This window comes from Equus przewalskii, chromosome 9 (assembly GCF_037783145.1).
Source record: "Equus przewalskii isolate Varuska chromosome 9, EquPr2, whole genome shotgun sequence".
NCBI classification, from domain to species: Eukaryota; Metazoa; Chordata; class Mammalia; order Perissodactyla; family Equidae; genus Equus; species Equus przewalskii.
Genome location: NC_091839.1, coordinates 51,382,316 through 51,402,389, shown reverse-complemented (window position 1 = coordinate 51,402,389; position 20,074 = coordinate 51,382,316). Strand labels below are relative to the sequence as shown.

General features: G+C 38.1%; 1 protein-coding gene across 1 annotated transcript in view; it reads left to right on the top strand.

The window, feature by feature from the left end:
* Positions 1–1,715: 1,715 nt before the first annotated feature.
* Positions 1,716–20,074, top strand: part of ASCC3 (activating signal cointegrator 1 complex subunit 3) — a 320,801-nt gene continuing 302,442 nt past the window's right edge. Inside the window, exons 1-3 of the mRNA XM_008516619.2 lie at positions 1,716–2,054; positions 17,018–17,148; positions 19,367–19,517. Of these exons, the coding sequence (XP_008514841.1) occupies positions 17,059–17,148; positions 19,367–19,517 (241 nt within the window). The 5' untranslated portion in view covers positions 1,716–2,054; positions 17,018–17,058. The remainder of the gene's footprint in view (positions 2,055–17,017; positions 17,149–19,366; positions 19,518–20,074) is intronic.

The following is a 20,074-nucleotide window of genomic DNA, read 5'->3' as shown; positions in this document are numbered from 1 at the left end:
CCTACTCAATATTGCCAAGATACTCTTACAACATCATTTTGTAATTGCCAAATCCTGATTGCCTACAGTACTAAATTCCTTAAATTCAAAATTGAGTTTCCTTACAGACTAGTTCCTATCTAATTTTAAATTTATTGTCACTATTTTCCAATAAGAACATTCCATTATAGACAAACAGGTTACTCGTTATCATAGAATGCATCTGCAGTCTTGTTTCCTTATCTTTGCTCATGGCATACTTTCTGGACAGCCTTCCTTCTCTTCATTAGGAATCTTGCCTTCAGACTGTCTTTCCATCAACATTTTGGAAACCCCCTCAGGGACAACAAAGAGGACAAAGATAGTTTTTAGAGTTCAATGAAGTAGATTTCCTTCTGGGCCAGGTTTATCTAATAGAACTAAGATGCAAGCCACCTATGTAATTTAAAATTTTCTAATAGCCACATTAAAAAAGTAAAAATAAACAGTGATAATTTTAATATATTGACCAACATATACCAAATATTATTTCAACATGTAGTCAATATAAGAATAAAGATACTTTAGTCTTTTTTTTTGTACTAAGTCTTCAAAATCTGATGTGTATTTCACACTGACTGAATGTCTTAATTTGGACTAGCCACATTCCAAGTGTAAATAGACACATTTGGCTAGTGGCTACCCTACTGGACAGGGCAGTTCTAGGCAGTTTATTTTCAATTTCCTTCTTCTCCCTTAAGCCCCTGGAACTGTGATGAGAACAATCTGTCATGTGAATCCCCAGCACTTACTGTTAGTACCTCTCATTATCATAAGGCCTCCTTGCATTATTTACCTTTTGATGCATTTGTCTTGTCTCATAAGCTAACCTGTAAATTCTTTTAAGGCTGGGACCATGGACTCTTTGAATCTCAGGGTTGGAAATAACTTTAACAAAACCATCAACTAATTCTTCTCTTGATGCATGGCTCCCCTGCACCTAGTCTCCATTAGTAAGCCTTAGAATTTACTTAAAGACAAATCCAGTGGTCCAGACATCCATGCATCCTAAGGCAGACAACTTCTCTGGCTAGTGCAAGAAGGCGATCTCTTTTTAGGATCTGAGATCTGTTTCTCTCAACACTGCATATCTTGAGACCACATGAAACCAATCTATGTCACATGATGAGTCTTTACATATTTGGAGGCAGTCCCACTAGCTTTCTCTCTTCTATGAGAATCCTTCCAAGTTCAATCAGTACTTCTTCATTTGTCATGCTTTTGACTTTTCTTCATCATTTTGCCATTCTCTGAAATAATTCCAACTTCTTTGAGGTCTTCTTAAAGTGCTCAGTCTAGAACTGAACACAGTACTGCAGATGTGGTTTGGCCAGTGGAGCATATGACTGGATCAGTGTTTGCTACATCTCTATAAAACACAGTTCTACTAGGCTTCAAGACACATACGCACCGCTCCTCTCTCCTTTACCTTTAATAGGAATTACTTCCTCCCCGTCTTCACCTTATGGAGGAGGGCGGGGACGAGATGCAGTCCACTCAAGTAACTGCAGGGAAAGACCCCTAGATAGTGAGCTGGAGGCGGCACCCCCGGCCAGGTTGGGGCGTCCATCGATCACGGAGTCCCGGGAGCACGTGCACTCGCACCTGCGCCCGTCCGACCGCGCGCCCTCGCCGCGGGGCTGGTCCTTCTCCGAGCTCCGCGGGTAGGAGGCGGGGCGGCGGCGCGCGCACGCGAGGGGGCGGGGCCTCAGGGAGCCGACGTGCCGACGTTGGCGCCGCGGCGGCCGGTGACGTGTCATCCGCGCCTGATCCGCCCCCTCTCTCCTCGCCGGCTCTGTGGGTCTGTCTGGCGGTCGGGCGGTCTCTGGGCGCCGTGCCTGGGACTAGTAGTGACCCCAGCAAGCGCTGGCGTGGGGCGCGGACGAGGGCGCGCGGCGCAGCTGTCCGCTGGCATCCTCAGCCCTGCCCTCCGCTCCCGACCCAGCGTGGGAAGTGAAAATAAAAGCGAAAGGGAGGGAGGCGCTGAGGCAGGAGCCGACGGAGTGTGATGGGGAGCTCGTGAGCCGGGCCGAGAGGTGAGGAGGTGGAGGTGGGAAGAGGCGAAGGGGCGCCGGGCCCGGGGAGACTGGCGGGAGGCGGGACCTGCGGGGCGGGTGACATGACCGGGCTCGTCCCTAGGGCGATTCTTGTTCGGCCCCGGAGGCAAGCCCGGAGCTGTCATCCCTCTTCGGGCCTGAGGACTTGCCCAGTCTCCGACAGTCTCGACCCATTCCTGGAATTTGTCGGTGGGGGTAGGGATCAGAAATGAACTCGAGGCACAATTTGCCCAGGGTTAGGCCACAACGTGATGACAGATGGGGTGCTTTTCTTTCCTGTGTGTGGGTAGTTTTCGTTAGTTTTGTTCCCATTACAAAGCTGTGGTAAGTTTTTCGTTTTTTTCACCTAGCTTTTGGGAGAGAAGTCTGCTTCATTGTATTTTTTATTCCCACACTGAAAAGTGGATAGACTGGATAGGGAGTTGACCATGGTGATTTGTGGGTGAATTTAGCAATCGAGGAGTCTAGAATGTCATTTTGAAATAAGTAAATGTGTGTGTACGGCGCCTCAGGGAGGTGTGGGTACATGGGCGGTTGTTTTAAATAGACTTATAAATTAGCCTATTCATCCAATGCAGTGTGTTCATGTATTTTGCTATCTTTTGGTTTAAAAGAAGCATAATTTTAGCAGTAGCTAAAAGTTTGATATGAATGGTATCACGTGTGCGTCTCAAACTAGTAATCCTCTTTTCTGTCTTTCTGTTTCTAGTAAGGTTAGATTGAATAGTTATATCTCTTTCACCATATTTCATGTTTGATAGATTGAAATCATTTTCTGAAGTTCAAAGTGTTTTCAGAAGTTGAGAATTCAGCTTTGGATTCTCCTTGGATTATGCGCCTGGTCATAAATCTTTTATTTTAATAATGGTTATAATAATAGTCTTGCATGGGAAAAATGCTCCTTAGAGATGCCAGTTAAGTGTAGGCTAAATAATCTTATTTGAGTGAATTAATTTTTCGTGACTTTGCCTTCTTGATCCCTTCTGAACAGTTTTCTTTTGTCATTCATTCATTCATGTCTTCAAATGTGCCGGGCACCCTGCTAAGTCTAGGAAATTAAGAGAGACACAGTGCCTGTGCTTATGACACTTTCTATAGTTCAGCATCCTTTTAATAGAGATTCTTGACCAGGGTTCCTCTTCATGCGGTAGATCTCTAAGTTGATCAAAGCAAGGCTTTTTGGAAGAATAAGTTATTGTCAATGTTTATACATAACTGGCATTGAAAGAGGAGCAGATTATTTTCCTTGAACAGCGTGACTTAATTTTGCCTTTGATCAAAAAGATAGTATACATGCCAGCGTATTGCCAGTTAAGAAGAGTGAATTTTTCTTTCTGCAAAGTTAGCTGAAATATAAAGTTCACAATTGGAAATCAGTTTCTGCCTGAAAAAAAGACTGTGTTTCTAGTTTTTACATTGGTCTGATTGATCTGTGTGTTAATAACTTGTAATTCATAAGAATTCTATGCACAAAGCATGTTCATCAGGAACGTGTCTGGTACTTATTGAGTGAAGTAAATTTATTGCCCCATTGCACTTCCCCTGGGGAGATAGTTAGCTAAGGCCTTTCAGTACAAAATATGTCTTCTTTTTTTTTGGTGAGGAAGATTTGTGCTAACATTTGTGCCATCTTCCTCTATTTTGTATATGGGTTGGGCTGCCTCCACAGCATGGCTGATGGGTGGAGTAGGTCCATGCCCAGGATCCAAACCTGCAAACCCAGGCTGCTGAAGTGGAGCATGCTGAACTTTAACCACTCAGATGTGGGGCTGGCTCCCAAAATATATCTTGATAGAATGTGGCACAGTTTTTCAACTTTGAGAAGATATCTGCCTGAAGTCAGAATTTTAGCAAGCTCAAACATTTATGGAAAGAAAAAGTGCATAATTACCAAAGAGGAGAGAGTAAGGTATCTAATATGTATTTAGTAACCATCAGAAGGCAGACATTATGTGTCTATCTCCTACATTATACTGTTAAGTTACTTAAAATAGGGACTGGATCTTTTATCTTGTATCTTTTGCCTAGTATAATACCTGGCACATAGTAGACAGACCCTATATAAATGTTCATTCATTCAACATATATCATCTTAAATCTTCTATTTTGCATGTAGATGAATGAGTATGTGTGAGTATGTCTACTGTGTGTTCAGTGTCATTTTTCTGCTATCCGTTGGCTATGATAATCTGTCTTCCAGGTCATCTTAACTTATTTTTGAAACTCTAATTCTTAATTCAAAGTTAATGCAATTTAGTTCATGTTTGAGTATTCTGATTTAATCAGAGTATTAGACTTGAAAGGGACATAAAAAAATCACTTTGTAATCCCTTTTTATTTTATTGATCAGAAAATTGATAAAGAAGTTAACTGATTTTCTTCCAACAAACAAAAATTGGCATCTGAACTCATTTCTCTTTATTGTTATTCTACTTCTTCCTACTATATGATTCTGCCTCTCCTCATTGTTCTTTGAATAGACTAACTCTTACAAATAAATTAAGATAGATTCCCATTTATTGTCCCAGTTTTGGAGTTTTGGGCTAGTCTTCCTTTACCTCTGTGATTCACTCTTCAAAGAGACTTCTTAGGAATTGTGTTCATTATTAAGGGTTTGAAGTGACACGGAAAATTAGGGTGGAATTTGGGAAGATACATAATTAAAAAACCTAGTAATCTGTAAGAAACTTACAAGTAACAGTAAGCATTCTCAGGATATGTTTTAATGAGATAATTGCCAAAAAATACTGTATTTGAAGAAGAGAAAGTTTACACCTACTTATTTAATGACTAAACAAAAGAGTGTCAAACTACTGAATCAAACTTTCTTGGGCTGGTGTCTGGAAATGTCTATTTTCAAGCACCTCCCCAGTTTTTCCAATACAAGCACTTCATATTGTTTCATGTTGATCATTTCTACATTAAACCATAGGAATTCAAGAGTCTCTTAAATTTTGGATAATATTTATTCTCTTAAACCAGAACTTCAAAAGAAGGAAGGTAGTTCATCTCAGGATTATGGAGTAAAGGAGACAGTTGCTAATGTTTTCCTGCATTTTCAAAGACTTGCTAGGTCTTTTGAAATTAAGTCAGTCACTAGCAAGTTACTCACTTGTGTGTAGCTAAGAGACATGACATGAATTTGACAGAGGAAAGTTTATATTCCATTCCAAGAGAAGTAATCCATGCTTACTGATGAAACAATTTATCTTTTTAGGAAAAATCCTTTATTTTAGAGTGAATGGAATGCCAAGCATGCTAGTCAGATGGAACAATATAAAAATGTTAAAAACTGCTTTTATTTATAAATAGAAATAAATATGCCTTCATCTTGAAATAAGAAACTTAATTATAAAATTCTACATAAATGATATATAAGAAGAAATTAATATGAGGGTGGTGTTCAATTTGCAAAAGTAATTTCAATACATCTTTCCCAGGGTGCATGTTTTTCGAGTAAAATGAGACTTGCTTTAAGTAATTATTCCTTTAAAGAAGGTTCACTAAGTACTGATTTCTTTCTGACTCTTTAAGGGAAAAATACTATCTATGGCCGTAATGTCACCTGAAGTTAGCAAATTTAACTCTTCCTATTTCATAATGATTACTTGTATCTTGAAACCAGACCTCTCTCCTTACTTCAATCCAGCAACCCGTCTTCTCTTCATCTTTCATCTGGATTGTTTCAACAACCTTCTGTTATCTTTCCTCTTCCAGTCTTGCCTTCCTGTGGTCCACTGCCTTCACTGCAGTCTTACTAATCCTTAGTAAACACAGCTCAAGTCAAAAACTCTCTTGCAGATTTCTTTTACTATTAGAATAATTTCTAAACAACATGACTTATAAGGTCCTTTGTAACTTATTCCTACCTCTCTCTCCAGCTCCGTCTCTTGTCACGTTACTCCTTGACCACCACACTCCAGTCATCTTTTTCAGTTCCTTGAATGTGAAATGTTCTCACTCTTCAGCTGGAATGTATTGCCCTCTTTGCCTGGCTAACTCTTCATCTTTGAAGTCTCAATACTAGAAAGCTGCTTCTCCTTCCTGACCTCCTTTCTTGTTAGGCTAGAGGCACTTGCTCTGTGTTACAGTAACACTCTTTACTGCCCGCTTTTATAGCAGTCTTATTTTGCATTAGGTAGCTTGTTTAATTTGCTTGTCTTCCCCATCAGACTGTGAGCTTCATGAGGGAAGGTGCCAGATTGATTTTGCTTACCATGGTCTACCCAGCCTGGTGTCCAGTATGTAGTAGAAATATTAGTTAAATGAGTGAAACCTGTTCTACATTCTTCTATGATTTTCCTTGTGAGTCCACTCCTACTCTAGGGTTTCTAGCAACTATCAACTTTTCTTTTACCCTTGCTTTTGCTTTTCTGCTTTAGCTTTGTTAGCTTGAGATTTAGAAAATGCTTAGATAATTTTAGAATTAAATTTCTGCGTATGTAAGTTCTTTGAGAAGAATGGCATCATGAGTTGAATAAATGACATTAGATTTTGATTTCTTTTGTGTTTGAGTAAACTTATTATTTTGTAAAGCATCTTATCTTCTTAAGGGCTGAAATAAATTAAATAAACTAATTTCTGTGAAAGTATGTTTTTGAGGTCTTGAAATAAAGATGATATAAGTATTAAAAAAATAAATGCATAGGAATCCAGACCTGTAAATGCTTCTGCCTCTTTTTTGTGGCAACTTTGACCACCCTTTATCCTTCTGGTCATCCATCCAGCCAGCCATTATATGAATACTAAGTGAGAACCTGCTTTGCCCCAGGCAGTGTTTTAGGTGCTGTGGACACTGCAGTGAACAAAGCAGAGTTCCCACCCTCACGGCGCTTGTATTCTCTTGGATGAAGTTGACAACAAATAAGGAAAACATGTGTTGTGCGATAGGTGCCATGAAGTAAAGTGGGTTGGGTGCAAGAGAAGGATCAAGGAAGGGGGGTGCTTTTTTAGATAAGAGTGGTCAGAGAAGGCTTCTCTGGTAAAGAGACATTTGAGCAAAGACCTGAAGGAAATGGGGTGCTACCTGTGTGGCATCTAGAGGAAGAATGTTCATGCAGAGCGATCTGCTTGGTGTAGTTATATCACTGGAAGGAATGCTAATATGGATGCCCCAGAGTGAGCAGGGAGTAGAGTTACAGGAGATTGAGTCAAAAAGTAGGAGAAAGCCAGGTTCCTTGGGGCTTTTGAAGGTTACTCAGAGATATGGGAAACGTTTGGAGGGTTTTGAGCAGAGGAGAGCCACAATGTTACTCGTTTTAGAAAGAATCATTCTTGTTTAATGTGTAAACTAGATTGTTAGGGAGTGAAGGTGAAAGCAGGGATACTAGAAAAGCCCTTGCAATAATCCAGGGAAGAGATGATAAGTGGTCAGATTCTGGATATATTTTGAAGATAGAGTTGGGAGAATTTGCTGATAAATTGAATGGAGTAAAGCATAACTCCAAGTCTTCTGGCCTGGGCAACAGGCGGAATGGAGTTGTGACTTACTAAAGTGAGGTGGACCACACAGCAGGAGGTTTGCAGTGGGAGATCAATTTTGATATTTTTAAGTTTGTGCCAGCTCTTAGACATCCAAGTGGAGATGTGGAAGAGGCAGTGGGTACAGAAATCTGGGGTACAGATGAGATGTGCAGGATGGAGATAAGAATTTGGTGTTTGTCAGAATATAAATGATACTTAAAGCCATGGGACTGAATAGGATCCCCTGGGGAAGAGTGTAGCTAGAGAAAAGGTCTAAGCGCTGAGCTCAGGGGTACAACAATGTTTAAAGGCTGGTTGGATGAGGAGGAACCAACAAGAGAGGAAAGTGCCAGTTATGTGGGAGAAAAACCAAGAAATATTGGTGTTCTAGAAGTCAAGTGAAGCAACTGTATCTAGAAGGGCTGGGTCAAAAACTCCTGACAGGGATCAAACAAGTACTGAGAAGAAACATTGAGGATGGCAATATTGAAGTTGTTTGTGACCTTAATAGCTCTTTTGGTAGAACAGTGGAGGTAGAAGCCTGACTGCATGAGAGTTTTCGCTGTAGGTAGGGAGGGAGCAGAAAAGTGGGGTGTTGAAGAGGGCTGTGGAGTCAGCAGAGGTTTTTAAATGTGGGAACTGCTACGGCATATTGTTAGGCTTTGGAAATGATCCAATAGAGAAAATATTACTAATGAGAGAGGAGACAGTTTCACTCCAGCAACTCTTATCACTGTCTCCCCACTGAATAAATTTTTCTTGAAAGAATTAATCAATGAATGAATAAAAGTTCACCAGATGCAGTATATTTTTTTATCAGTGCTGATAAAAAGTAGGATAAAGAACATTTTTTTTTTTTGATTTTTTTTTTTTGAGGAAGATTATCCCTAAGCTAACATCTGCTGCCAATCCTCCTCTTTTTGCCAAGGAAGACTGGCCCTGAGCTAACATCCGTGCCCATCTTCCTCTCCTTTATATGTGGGAGCCTACCACAGCATGGCTTGCCAAGCGCTGCCATGTCCGCACCCGGAATCCGAACTGGCGAACCCTGGGCCGCTGAAGTAGAAGGTGGAAACTCAACCGCTGCGCCACCCCGCCGGCCCCAGGATAAAGAACATTTTGGTTAACACCTGCATTTTCAGATGGTTCTGAGAATTGATTAGGTTTCAGCCTTCCTTGGTTAAAGCACCATCTTGAAGTTTCCTTTCTCACCTTGGTGGACCTGTGTTTCTCAAGTCTTTGCAGCTGCCCTTACAAATTGTCTCTTAAGGTGTGTCACCACTATGGACATTTCTCATCTTTTACTTTGTGTTCATTTATCCCATTTAAATTTTTAAAAAGTTGGTAGCTATTTCAAAAATTTGAAGACCTGTTAGGAACTGTTACCCTTAGCTTAAGAAAATACAAAATTTGCTGAAGAGTGAAGTCAGATTTTTAAATATTCAGAGTAGGGTTGCCAATTAAAATACAGAATGCAGAGTTGAATTTGAACTTCAGGTAAACAACAAATAATTTCTTAGTATAATAGGCCTCATACAATATTTGGGACATACTTGCGTGGGACATACTTATACTAAGAAAATTACTTGTTGTTTACCTGAAATTCAAATTTAACTCTGCATTCTAAATATTTATTGGCTAAATCTAGCAACTGTAATTTAGAGGAAAGGTTTGGATGATTCTTAGTCTAAGAATATAAACAAAAGGTAAACTGTCAGAATTTGGGTCTCTTGAAAATGTAATCCTGATGGTGTAGTCACACCTAACTGATGATCAAGAAGAGGGAGGTATCTCAAGTAACTGATGTTGCTGTGCCTGGATATTTTAAAAGAATATGAAATTGAACATGGAAAGAGAGTATACAAACCAAGGACAAATAAAAGAAAAGAGAATTTGTAAGAACTGGGAGCATATCCTTGAAGAAACGTTAGGGTTCGCAAGAACAATTTTTAAGTTATATTCATCAGTCTGTTTCTAGAGGCAAGTGCTAGCATGTTAAAAAAGAGAAAATGAGTTTACTTAATCTGCTTCCTTCTTTTATGCTAAGGAGTGTAGAGAATGGACTCTCGATGGGCAGAATTGCCAATGAAATGGAAGAATTGATTTGGGTTAAATGGAATTGAAGCACCTTATGGGTGGAAATATTAAAAGAGCACCCAGATGTTCAGTGTTCAGATGTTCAGTCTGTCATAAGCCTGAGAATTTTCAGATCCTGCAATTTACCAGACACTCATTTTGATGCTTTCACAACTTACCATCTCTTATTAGCCTCCTGTGTTTATTTAAAACTTTTAATAATGGAATAATTCAATAATATGGGGAATTTCGGGAAATAATGTAACAAACACTGATGAACTCGTGATGCAGATTTAATTAGTATTAATTTTTACCTTATTTGCTTCAGGTGTTTCTCTTCTAAAAAATACTGCTAAATTTGTTTTTCTTTTTGTCACTTTTTCTCCCCTCCCCTTCATTCCACTACTTTGAAGCTGGTGTGTATAGTTATCATGCATATTTCTACATACTTCTGTGTGACAGGATGTAAACTAAGGCATAATGAGGGAGTTGATGGAAAGAAGTGGAACTGATTAGTGTGGTGAAGAGAAGACTTGAAGTAGGGTGAAAGTGTCTTCAAGTAGAAGTCACTCATATGAAAAGGAATGCTTAAATTTGGTAACTTATTGACATTACGCAATACAGATAGTTTTTTGCCTTTAAGATCAGAAAGGAACATCCAGTACTTAGTGATCAGTTATTTTATGGTCTATACTTACATGGAAATTTTTATTAAACATCGAAAAATATTGTTCAGCCTATGCAGATGTCATTTTTATTAAAATGTCAACAAAAATTGATTTTCCTAATATCTTCACAGTAAAAATTAACCAGCGATCTTTAGAGAAATGACATTACTATTTAAAAAATTGATAAAATCAAATGCTGTAATTTTCAAAGCACAAGAGAAAGTGAAATTTTAAAATATCTTCCTAATATGGTGCTTTTCGAAGCATGATATTTCTTTTCAGTAATTAAATTTTAAAAAAGGTGGGAGGTGTCATTGATGAAACCTGTTGTTTTCCTCAGTTGGAATAGGTATAGTTTGTTTCTAAGGAAAATGGCTTAGAAGTTAGACTAAAGGAAGAGGGAGAAATCTGGGCCTGACCCTTTCAAACAGCTCTTCGGTTGAGGAAGCTGTGGATAGCAGAGGATGGAGTGTGAGAGGGCAGACAGTTCAGCTCAGAGCAAGGCACAGAAGACGTCCCGGTGAGCTGTATTTGGCAGGCTGCGTTTCTGACAGATATAAAGGGCAAGAGTACCCTGTTTTTATAAGTAATTAAGTTTTTTCTCATAAGTATTGAAGCAAACAGTTCAGACCAGAATGTTAAATGATGGTCATGTCCGTACATTTTTTCAGAAGGATTAAGTAAAGCATGTATTAAATACAATATAGTAGCACAATAGAATTCTTATTTCTATATATTTGTTCTAATTCACAGTCCCAGTGAGTTAGTAATTCACTTTTGTGTTTTTACATTTCTTGTTTACCATGTAAAATTCATTTGAGTCCTGATTTTAGCGTCTGATTTTTCTCTACTTGAGAGAGAAGGGTAGTGATTTCATCCCGTATTGCCAAGTATATGCCATCATCTTTTACATAGTGTCAGTGTTAGGGCTATTTAAGAATTTCCTCTACTGTGCACAAAACAATAAGTAAAGATTAAGGCCATCATGTCCTTTGATAGATAGTTTTTGGCTTTGGAGTTTGGGTGTAAACACTTGAATCAGATTTCTGAAAGGTCACCAGTTGCAGAGCTCATGTTCGGGTAATGGTGCTCCATATAATTGTGATAGAGGAACAAGTGTAAGGTCAGGAAAACCCTTTCTCTTTGAACAGCTAAGGCTGGTTCCAGAGCGTCACTAGAGTTTTGGTTTGGTGTCTGAGGGTGCCTCTTGAGAGGAGGAGGTAGTCACGGTTTCAATTCAAATTAATCTTTTCAGGGTTTATTAAGGGGCAGGTATAAATTCCTTGGATCTGTCTTCCAGAGGCCCATAGATTAGTGTGGAATGAGAATTTTGCCTTTCTCAAGTAATCTGGACCGGGACCTCTTTCACTAGGCCAGTGTGGGAGAATTAAAATATGACTGCTCAGTAATATGCGGGCTTGTTTGATCCTTGTGGGGTGTTCTTTCTGACTGTGCTTGTTCTCATCTGGTGCCGATATGTTATTCTAGCCACTTGTTTTCCTGAGGGCATTTTTAAAGAAAAATTTTTCTTATCCTTTGTTACAAGGAAAATTAATGTAACTATGGGGGTCTTCTGTGATTATAAAGACTATTCAGTTTATAGTTATGAGCCTGTCTAGGTCTCCTCCCCTCGCGACCATTTCTCACAACATAGTCCCATTGTTAAGTGATGTATGACTATATATTTGGGTTTATCTAAAAAGTGTGTTTGTATGTATTTAATGATCTTTCCCTTGCTTTCTCTGTTCTCTGTGCTCCAAGTCTCTTTCCTAATTTGGTTGGAAACTATTCAAGAGCAGTTGCTTCTTGCTTAAGAATGAGTTAGAATCTAAAGTGAACTTGTTGGGTGGAAATTATGAATAGTTAAAATTACCCTCGAAAATCCCTTATTTGGACACTAGGTTGTCGCAACATATTGTTTCTCAATATGTTGTACATAGCTGTGTTTTTCCTCCAGACTTGGAAGATATCACGGTTTCCTCAGATGAACCAGGTGAAAAAGTTGGCTTGTGTTGAATGGCCATGTTGTGTATTTTTTTAAAAAAGGGAGCATAGTTTTAAACATTGGAGTCGTGCAATGCAACAAGATGCTCACAGTTTGAGATGCATGTGGTGATTGAAACAGACTAAGGGAGCATCATATTCTTGTTGCTCATCCCCCATTCACTCTGGAGCAAGTGTTCAGTATGTAAAATAGTGGGCAGAATCTCCAGTATTACTGTTTTTGTCTGTCTACAGCTTTTATTTGGCTTATTGTGTTTGATTGATTCAAATAATTAAATGTGCCTGTGATGTGACTCTGCTGCACTAACCAGTTGATGGCAGTAAGATGCAATGTAAGAAGGAATAAAAGGTAAAAATTCTCTTTAGGATATACCATGAAAAATCACCTTTTTTTGAAATGGCATAATAGAGGATTATATGTATAATGTCTATTAAGGCTGATGTCTTTCTGAATTCTGATCTTGACAGTGTTAACTCTATCACAACTCGATTTTTTTAAAAGGTGAAGTAAAATATAAATATTCTAGTTTATTTTTCAAGATATGGGTTGTGGGCATATAGTTCTATTTTAAGTATTGAAATCTTCTTTTTTAAAGATTGGCCCTGAGCTAACACTTTTCCTTCTTCTCCCCAAAGAGCCCCCCAGTACATAGTTACATATTCTAGTTGCAGGCCTTTCTGGCTGTGCTATCTGAGACGCTGCCTCAGCATAGCCTGATGAGCCGTGCTAGGTCCACGCCTAGGATCCGAACCTGTGAAACCCCAGGCCACCGAAGCGGAGCACACAAACGTAACCACTCAGCTACGGGGCTGGCCCCTTAAGTATTGAAATCTCAAATTCTAGTTTTTAGTCCATTCATGACCTACTTCATTATTCCAGTGTTTTTTTCCTTTACCTGCATTATATCACTTGACATTTTTTTTCCCCTAATAATTCTCTAGTATCCATGCTTGTCAGCAACTAATTGCTGACTTTATACTCATTAGGAAATATAGTTTGGCTGTTCTGGAGATTCTGTTATTTGTTCATAGTGAAAAATACATTAACTATATTTTCCTGACATTACTGTCAAGTAGTCAGACCTTTTTTAGAGTTCAGAAACATAGGTGTGGAATATGAAGAATAAATCTTACCAATTTTCGGAATAATATGTATTAGAATTCTAGCCCACTAGATTATTGATTATTGGCTAATATAATTTCACAAAGGGAAATACACTCTTCTCAGATTTTTTTCTTTCCTATTTGAATGTTAAAAAGGGCAATTAACTTATTCAAGACCTTTTCTTTTTATCTGTACTTATATCTAATCAACACTCTAAAGATTCATTCAGATAGTCACAGATGGGTACTTCTGGCCAATAAAAAATAGGCTTTTAGGGTTTCACTCTTAGAAATTATATTTGTTCTGAGGTGTTAATATTTCCTATTAAAGGAATTTTTCATTATACTTTTGTCATTTAGTAGACCATACTAAATGTGGAATAAAAACTACTGAGGTAACAATTGCAGTGTAGGCCAGTTTATCTTAATGGGTATTCACCGTAGTCTTAGAAATCAGGAATTTTGACTGTGAACATTATAACATGTCTTTAAGACCTCCTAGTTGATCATCTTTTCCTTTTATGTGCACCTCAAATCCAGTACTTAATCCCTCTCATCATTTAGGCCCCACTGTCCTCCGATTGTCCCTGTGTTATAAGCCATAACCCTAGGTCATACCAACTTTTGTTCCTTTGCCAGATTGTTGCCACTCTAAATTCATGGTTTCCAGGATAAGTGGAGCATTCATTGCTACCCAAAACATTCTTTTATGGTTTGTTAATTAGTTTCCTCTCTGTTGTTGGTAGTGAGGTCAAACTTTTGCCTCTGTCATCAAAAATTCCATCTCATCATCTTTTAAACAGTTTCAGCAGATCTTAAAGAAAACAGGAGTCGTCTTGGTGGAACTCCCTTTACCATGTTTTCTCTCCCCATTCACCTTCTGCTTCACCATGTTATAGACATCTGCACTTCCACTCATCCATCCCTCCATGCTTCTCCTTCTCTCCGGGTCTTCTCAATTTGACTTCTATACATTTCAGATACCTTTAAATGTTGGTAATCTTGGGGGCCAGCCTGCTGGTCCGCCAGTTAAGTTCACATGCTCCGCTTTGGTGGTCCGGGGTTTGCCAGTTCAGATCCCAAGTATGGACCTACACACCGTTTGTCAAGCCATGCTGTGGCAGGCATTCCACATATAAAGTAGAGGAAGGCAGGTACAGATGTTAGCTCAGGGCTGGTCTTCTTCAGCAAAAAGAGGAGGATTGGTGGCAGATGTTAGCTTATGGCTAATCTTCCTAAAATAAATAGATAAATAAATAAATAAATGTTGCTAATCTTTTTACTGGTACAATTACAATGAGTTTTGAAGAACAGAGTTCTTAAAACTTATTTATACCCAGTACCTAGCACAGTTCCTGGCTAGATAGGAGAAACTCAAATATTTGTGAATAAATGATTTATAGATGATCATGAGCAAATGAGCTGTTACATTTTTAGTGTTGATTGTTCAACCTGAGGAAGACAACAGATGAAACCAAATTAGAAAACCAGTAATATGATTTACTTCTCTTGACAAGTATAATTCGTGCTGATTATTATTATTATTATTTTACTGAGGAAGATTCGCCCTGAGCTAACATTAGTGTCAGTCTTCCTCTATTTTGTATGTGGGATGCTGCCACAGCGTGGCCAATAAGTGGAATAGGTCTGCGCCTGGGATCTGAATCCCCAAACCCAGGCCTCCAAAGCTGAGTATGTAGAAACCAACCACTATGCCACGGGGTGGGCCCCAATGCTGATAATTTTGATGGGAACTCAGGGAGCTTTAAAGTTTCCTGTTAGTGTAACAATGAGACTGGCCTCAGTGGGATCATTACCTGGCCCTACTATTAGATCTCTTCTTAGAGGTTAGGTTTATTTCTTGTTTTGTTAGGATTTGTTAGGTTTGTGGTGAATTAGAACAAAAATCAGTGAAGTCTTACTCCTTGTGTTTTTTAGAGAGGGATGGGGGATTCAGGAGATTCCTGTGAGATATGTGAAAATTATGGAAGTAGTGTTCTCAAGTACCCCATTTATGTTCATAAGACCATGCCTGAGGCAGACCCTTCTGTGTATCATAAGTCTCTTGTTCTGATGTAACCTTTTGAAAGCACTAACTTGTGTGGTAAAAGGTAGGTTCTAAGGCAGAATCTGTTTAGTTTAGTGTCAAGACCTTTCTTTAAAGACTTTTAATGTCAGTCATCATCAGTAGAATGCCTGTCTTTGCAGTCTCAGTTTAGGTAGACAGTTTAAACCCCAGTGCCCTAAGGCATTGTTGTATCCCTTAGTTCTCCTCTGTGGGTGATATTAACTGTCTTCCATCTTGCGAGACTTGACTAAAAAGTCTTTCAACTCACTTTCAGTAAGACTTTATTCTCTCACAGACCCTGATTGAGAAAAGCTGCTAGGAAGCAGATTGTGCACCTAAACTTTGGCCTCTGAAATCTTAATAGATGGGAACTCCTTGGTCACTGTTGATTTGAGACAAAATTGTATGGTGACTTAAGAATAAATGATACTGCCTCTAAGACGGTGGTTCTTAAAGTATGACCAGCTGCATCACTTGAGAACTTGTTGGAAAAGTAAAATTCTTATGCCCCATGTCAGTGCCATCTGATCTGCTGAATCAGAAAATTGAGGGTGAATAGTAGGGTCTTGGGGCTCAGCAATTTGAGAAGCCTTCCAGGTGACTTTGATGCATACTAAAGTTTGAGGATCTCTGCTCTGTGCTGTCCACTAACTCCTGCTTCCTTTTTTCTTCCAAATGCTCCAAGAAGTATATTATCCAGTCTTAGAAAAATCCAGATGTGATTCCCTGAGTCATCTCGTTTCCAGAATTGCTCTCCTAAATTCATTCCCAATGGGTAGTTTAAAGTCAGCTTCTAGGGCATTCATTTGCAAATTGGATCATTTTACTTTTCTGAATAAGATTCTTCAGTTTGATGTAGAGAATCCAACTGCTTTTTCATACTATTTCCTAATTGATCTGCAATGTAGTCATCTATGTTTTTTGTTTCTGATTTTTAATGTAATTTTATTTTGGTCAGAAAATATGACCTATATCAGGGGTCAGCAAACTAGTTTGGTCACCCCGAGCCCAAGAATGGTTTTTACATTCCTGTGTGTCAAAGAGCTAGCTACAGGAACTTTAGGAAGAGTGTTCCAAGCAGAGGGAAGCACTAACGCAAATGCCTCTGAATGGAAACATGCTTATATTTCAAGAAGAGAATAAGCCGTGAGACTCTGAAAGCAAGGGATAATATTGTGTGAGATGAAATCAGTGAACATAAAACAAAATTAGGGAAAGGATGGGCAAGTGCTTTCGTCTCTCTCAATGTTAGTGGCAGTAGTACTACAGTATTTGAAGCCTGTACTTGGGAGTCTGTAGAACGCATTTTGAAGGAATATTACAGTAGTACCCACAAACAAGTGTTTTTTGTTTGTTTCCTTTTCCTTTCTCCAACCATAGCCAGTGCATTATAAAAAAAACTTAATGGGTAGAAAGTGTGTCAGGAGAATTTTTCAACAGTGGTAGCAATTGCATTTTAGTTAGTTGGTTTCTTTTTTCTCTTGTGTAGGTCAATTTGTTGAGTTTGATTACCTCTCTCCCCTCCTCCCAACGATAAATATCATCTTGTTTTGTTTCAGTTTCAGGTTTCTCATTGTATGGATCACTGATTGAATAATAGATGGCTCTACCTCGTCTCACTGGAGCCCTGCGCTCCTTTTCAAATGTCACCAAACAAGATAATTATAATGAAGAAGTGGCTGACTTAAAGGTAAATTTTTTTAGATGAAAACCATTGTAAATATAGAATATAGGCAGACATTTGACATTCTTTTTCTCTATTCTGTGTGCTTAAAATAGTAAGTCTTATCTTGTTTGGTGTTATACTGAGAAGGGGTATGGGTATACTGATGTTTCCTATGGGAATACTTATCTTAAGCACTTATGACTGTATTGTCAAAGAGAATAATCAGAATTATGATATTGAATTCTTTAATTTTTCTTTTGCTAAGGTTCCTACCACAGGTATTTTTGTAATTTAATCCAAGAATTTGCCTCTGGATCATTTAAGTTTTTAGGTCTTTGGTAAAAATTTTATCAAATCCAGAAACAGCGTCTGTACCATAATATGGGAAATATGAATATTAATCTCTTAAATTCAGTGGCTGGTCTCATAATTGACATCTCTCTGGTCCTTATAATTGGTTCTGGACTTTATAGGCTTGAAGGTATATGAACTGTGTATATGAAGGAATGACCCGTATAATATAATATATGAAGGAACTGGCCCTATGCTGTTTTTTAAAAAACAGCAGTCACTTTACTGACTCCTTATTTGACTCTATCGTAGGATATTATCATCATTTCCTAGTAGGTTGGAATTTTATTGCTTGAAGTCCTTATGCAATTTTACAATTAATAGCTTCACTTACTAGGAAGAAAAGATTTGAAGTAGTCTTTAGATAGATTTTTCCTCTAACAGTGATAGAGAATTTTGCTACACATGAAACAGTTAACCTTTTTTACAATGGGAGCTCTTTTGCATTTTCCATAGCAATTAAGATAAGGATGTATCTATACAATTAATTAATATTGTATCTTAAACTTGAATTACTACATTTCCTCTACTAAGGTCCTTTACAGGTTATTTTATGTTAGAGATACAACTGAAGATTTTAAAATTTGAAAGGGAGTAAGGACTACATGCTTTTCCCATTTCATTTCATTTCATTCATTCTTGTAGGCTTTTAAACTTTTTTTCCTGAGGAAAGAAAGTGGCAGATATAACGAGTCTCATTTTAATACAGCTTTTTATCTTGGGAAATTTTCAACATATACAGAACAGAGGGAAAAGTAAGATGATCCTTTATGTACCTATGACCCATTGTAACAATTTAATTCAACTTGTCGCCAGTCTTATTTCATATCTACATTTGCCCATTTTCCTCCCCCTAAATCTTGATTAATTAGCTCCGTTTTAAATTAGAACTGAGGGGGCTGGCCCCTTGGCTGACTGATTAAAAGTTCATGCACCCCAACTTCCACAGCCGAGGATTTCACTGGTTCGGATCCTCGGTGTGGACCTAGCACCACTCCTCAAGCCATGCCGAGGCAGCGTCCCACATAGCACAACTAGAAGGACCTACAACCAGCAAATACAACTATGTACTGGGGGGCTTTGGGGAGAAGGGAAAAAAAAGATTGGCAACAGATGTTAGCTCAGGTGCCAGTCTTTAAAAAAAAAAAAGTTAGAACTGAGGCAGGGAAGTAATAGTGAATTATGCAGCATCATCAGTACAACCAAGAGTAAAATTAGTTTTTATCTGACCTACTACTTTTTCATTTGGTCAGAAGGCTTCGTGAAGTTTAATCTATGGATCAAGGCCAGTGGTGTAAAGTAAAATTTTTATTGCTTTCTGTGGTCAGTTCTTGAGAATGAGGAAAAGAAAGAAAAGAGTGTGGATAGATAAGAGCTCTTAGATGCCTAACCTGTTCTAGGATCATAATTAGGAAAGCAATGCTGATTTGAATATAGTGAACCCATCATAGGAATCTAATTTTCTTTAAATGCCTTTCATCAAAAAGTATCGCATAAAGGTCTTGTATACAATATGGTCTAAGCTATGTTAAAAACAAGCAGAAAAGTGTAAAAGATGTACATGGGATGTTACCAATTGTTATTATCTAGATGTTGGACTTTATGCTTTTTACTTTGCTGTATGAAAATAATTTCATGATGAGTATTCATTGTGATTAAAATGATAAAAGAAAAAGGAAACTTTTATTAAACATCTTTTAAACAAATAAGATTCTTTTAAATCACATTAAATAAAGCTCCTTCTGGGAGCTGTAAATTTGGATGTGAATAGATACAATTTTGAATTCTTGTGGGTAGTGCCAAGCTGTATAATGGGATGTAAAATAGATGCAATAAGTAATGGATTTGAGAAAACCTTTAACCAATATGTCTCTTTATTATGCTGTTTCAGATGAAGCGGTCTAAACTTCATGAACAAATTGTAGGTTTGGACCTGACGTGGAAGAAGATAGTAAAATTTTTGAATGAAAAACTGGAGACAAGTGAAATGCAAAGTGTAAATGAAGACTTAAAAGATATATTGCAGGCTGCAAAGCAAATAGGTATAGTTTTGTTTTGTGTTTTTTTAAAGAACCACTAAGGTTCAAAAGTAGTTTTCTTTTAAACTATATATTATATAGTGAGAGGCTAACATTTCCTGGCAAGTATTCATAATTATGAACGTTTTATCTATCAAGGAGCGTAGGATAGAGTCAGGGAGGTAGAAGGAAAGTAGTAATTATAATACAGTGAAACATGAGGGATTTATAGGAATTTAGAGTTTGAAAACCAGTCTTGATTGAAATAAGGGTCAGATAAATTAAAAATTTAGTGTAACTTGGAGGAACCTTAAAAGGCATAATCTCTTATAGATGCCCACGTAGCACATAGTGAGGGACAGCACTAAAGCTGAACTTTGCTTTATTTCTTGTCACACACTAACATTCTCATCAGTTAATTATATTTGAAAGAAATTAGAGATTGTAAGACTATGTGCTTAACACAGGTTACTTTCCCAAGGTTGAAAACAAAACAAATCAAATGACTATTTGGTAGTACATCTGAGTTTGTTCATTGAAATTCATCATCTCATTCTAGACTCTTATAACTAAAACGCATA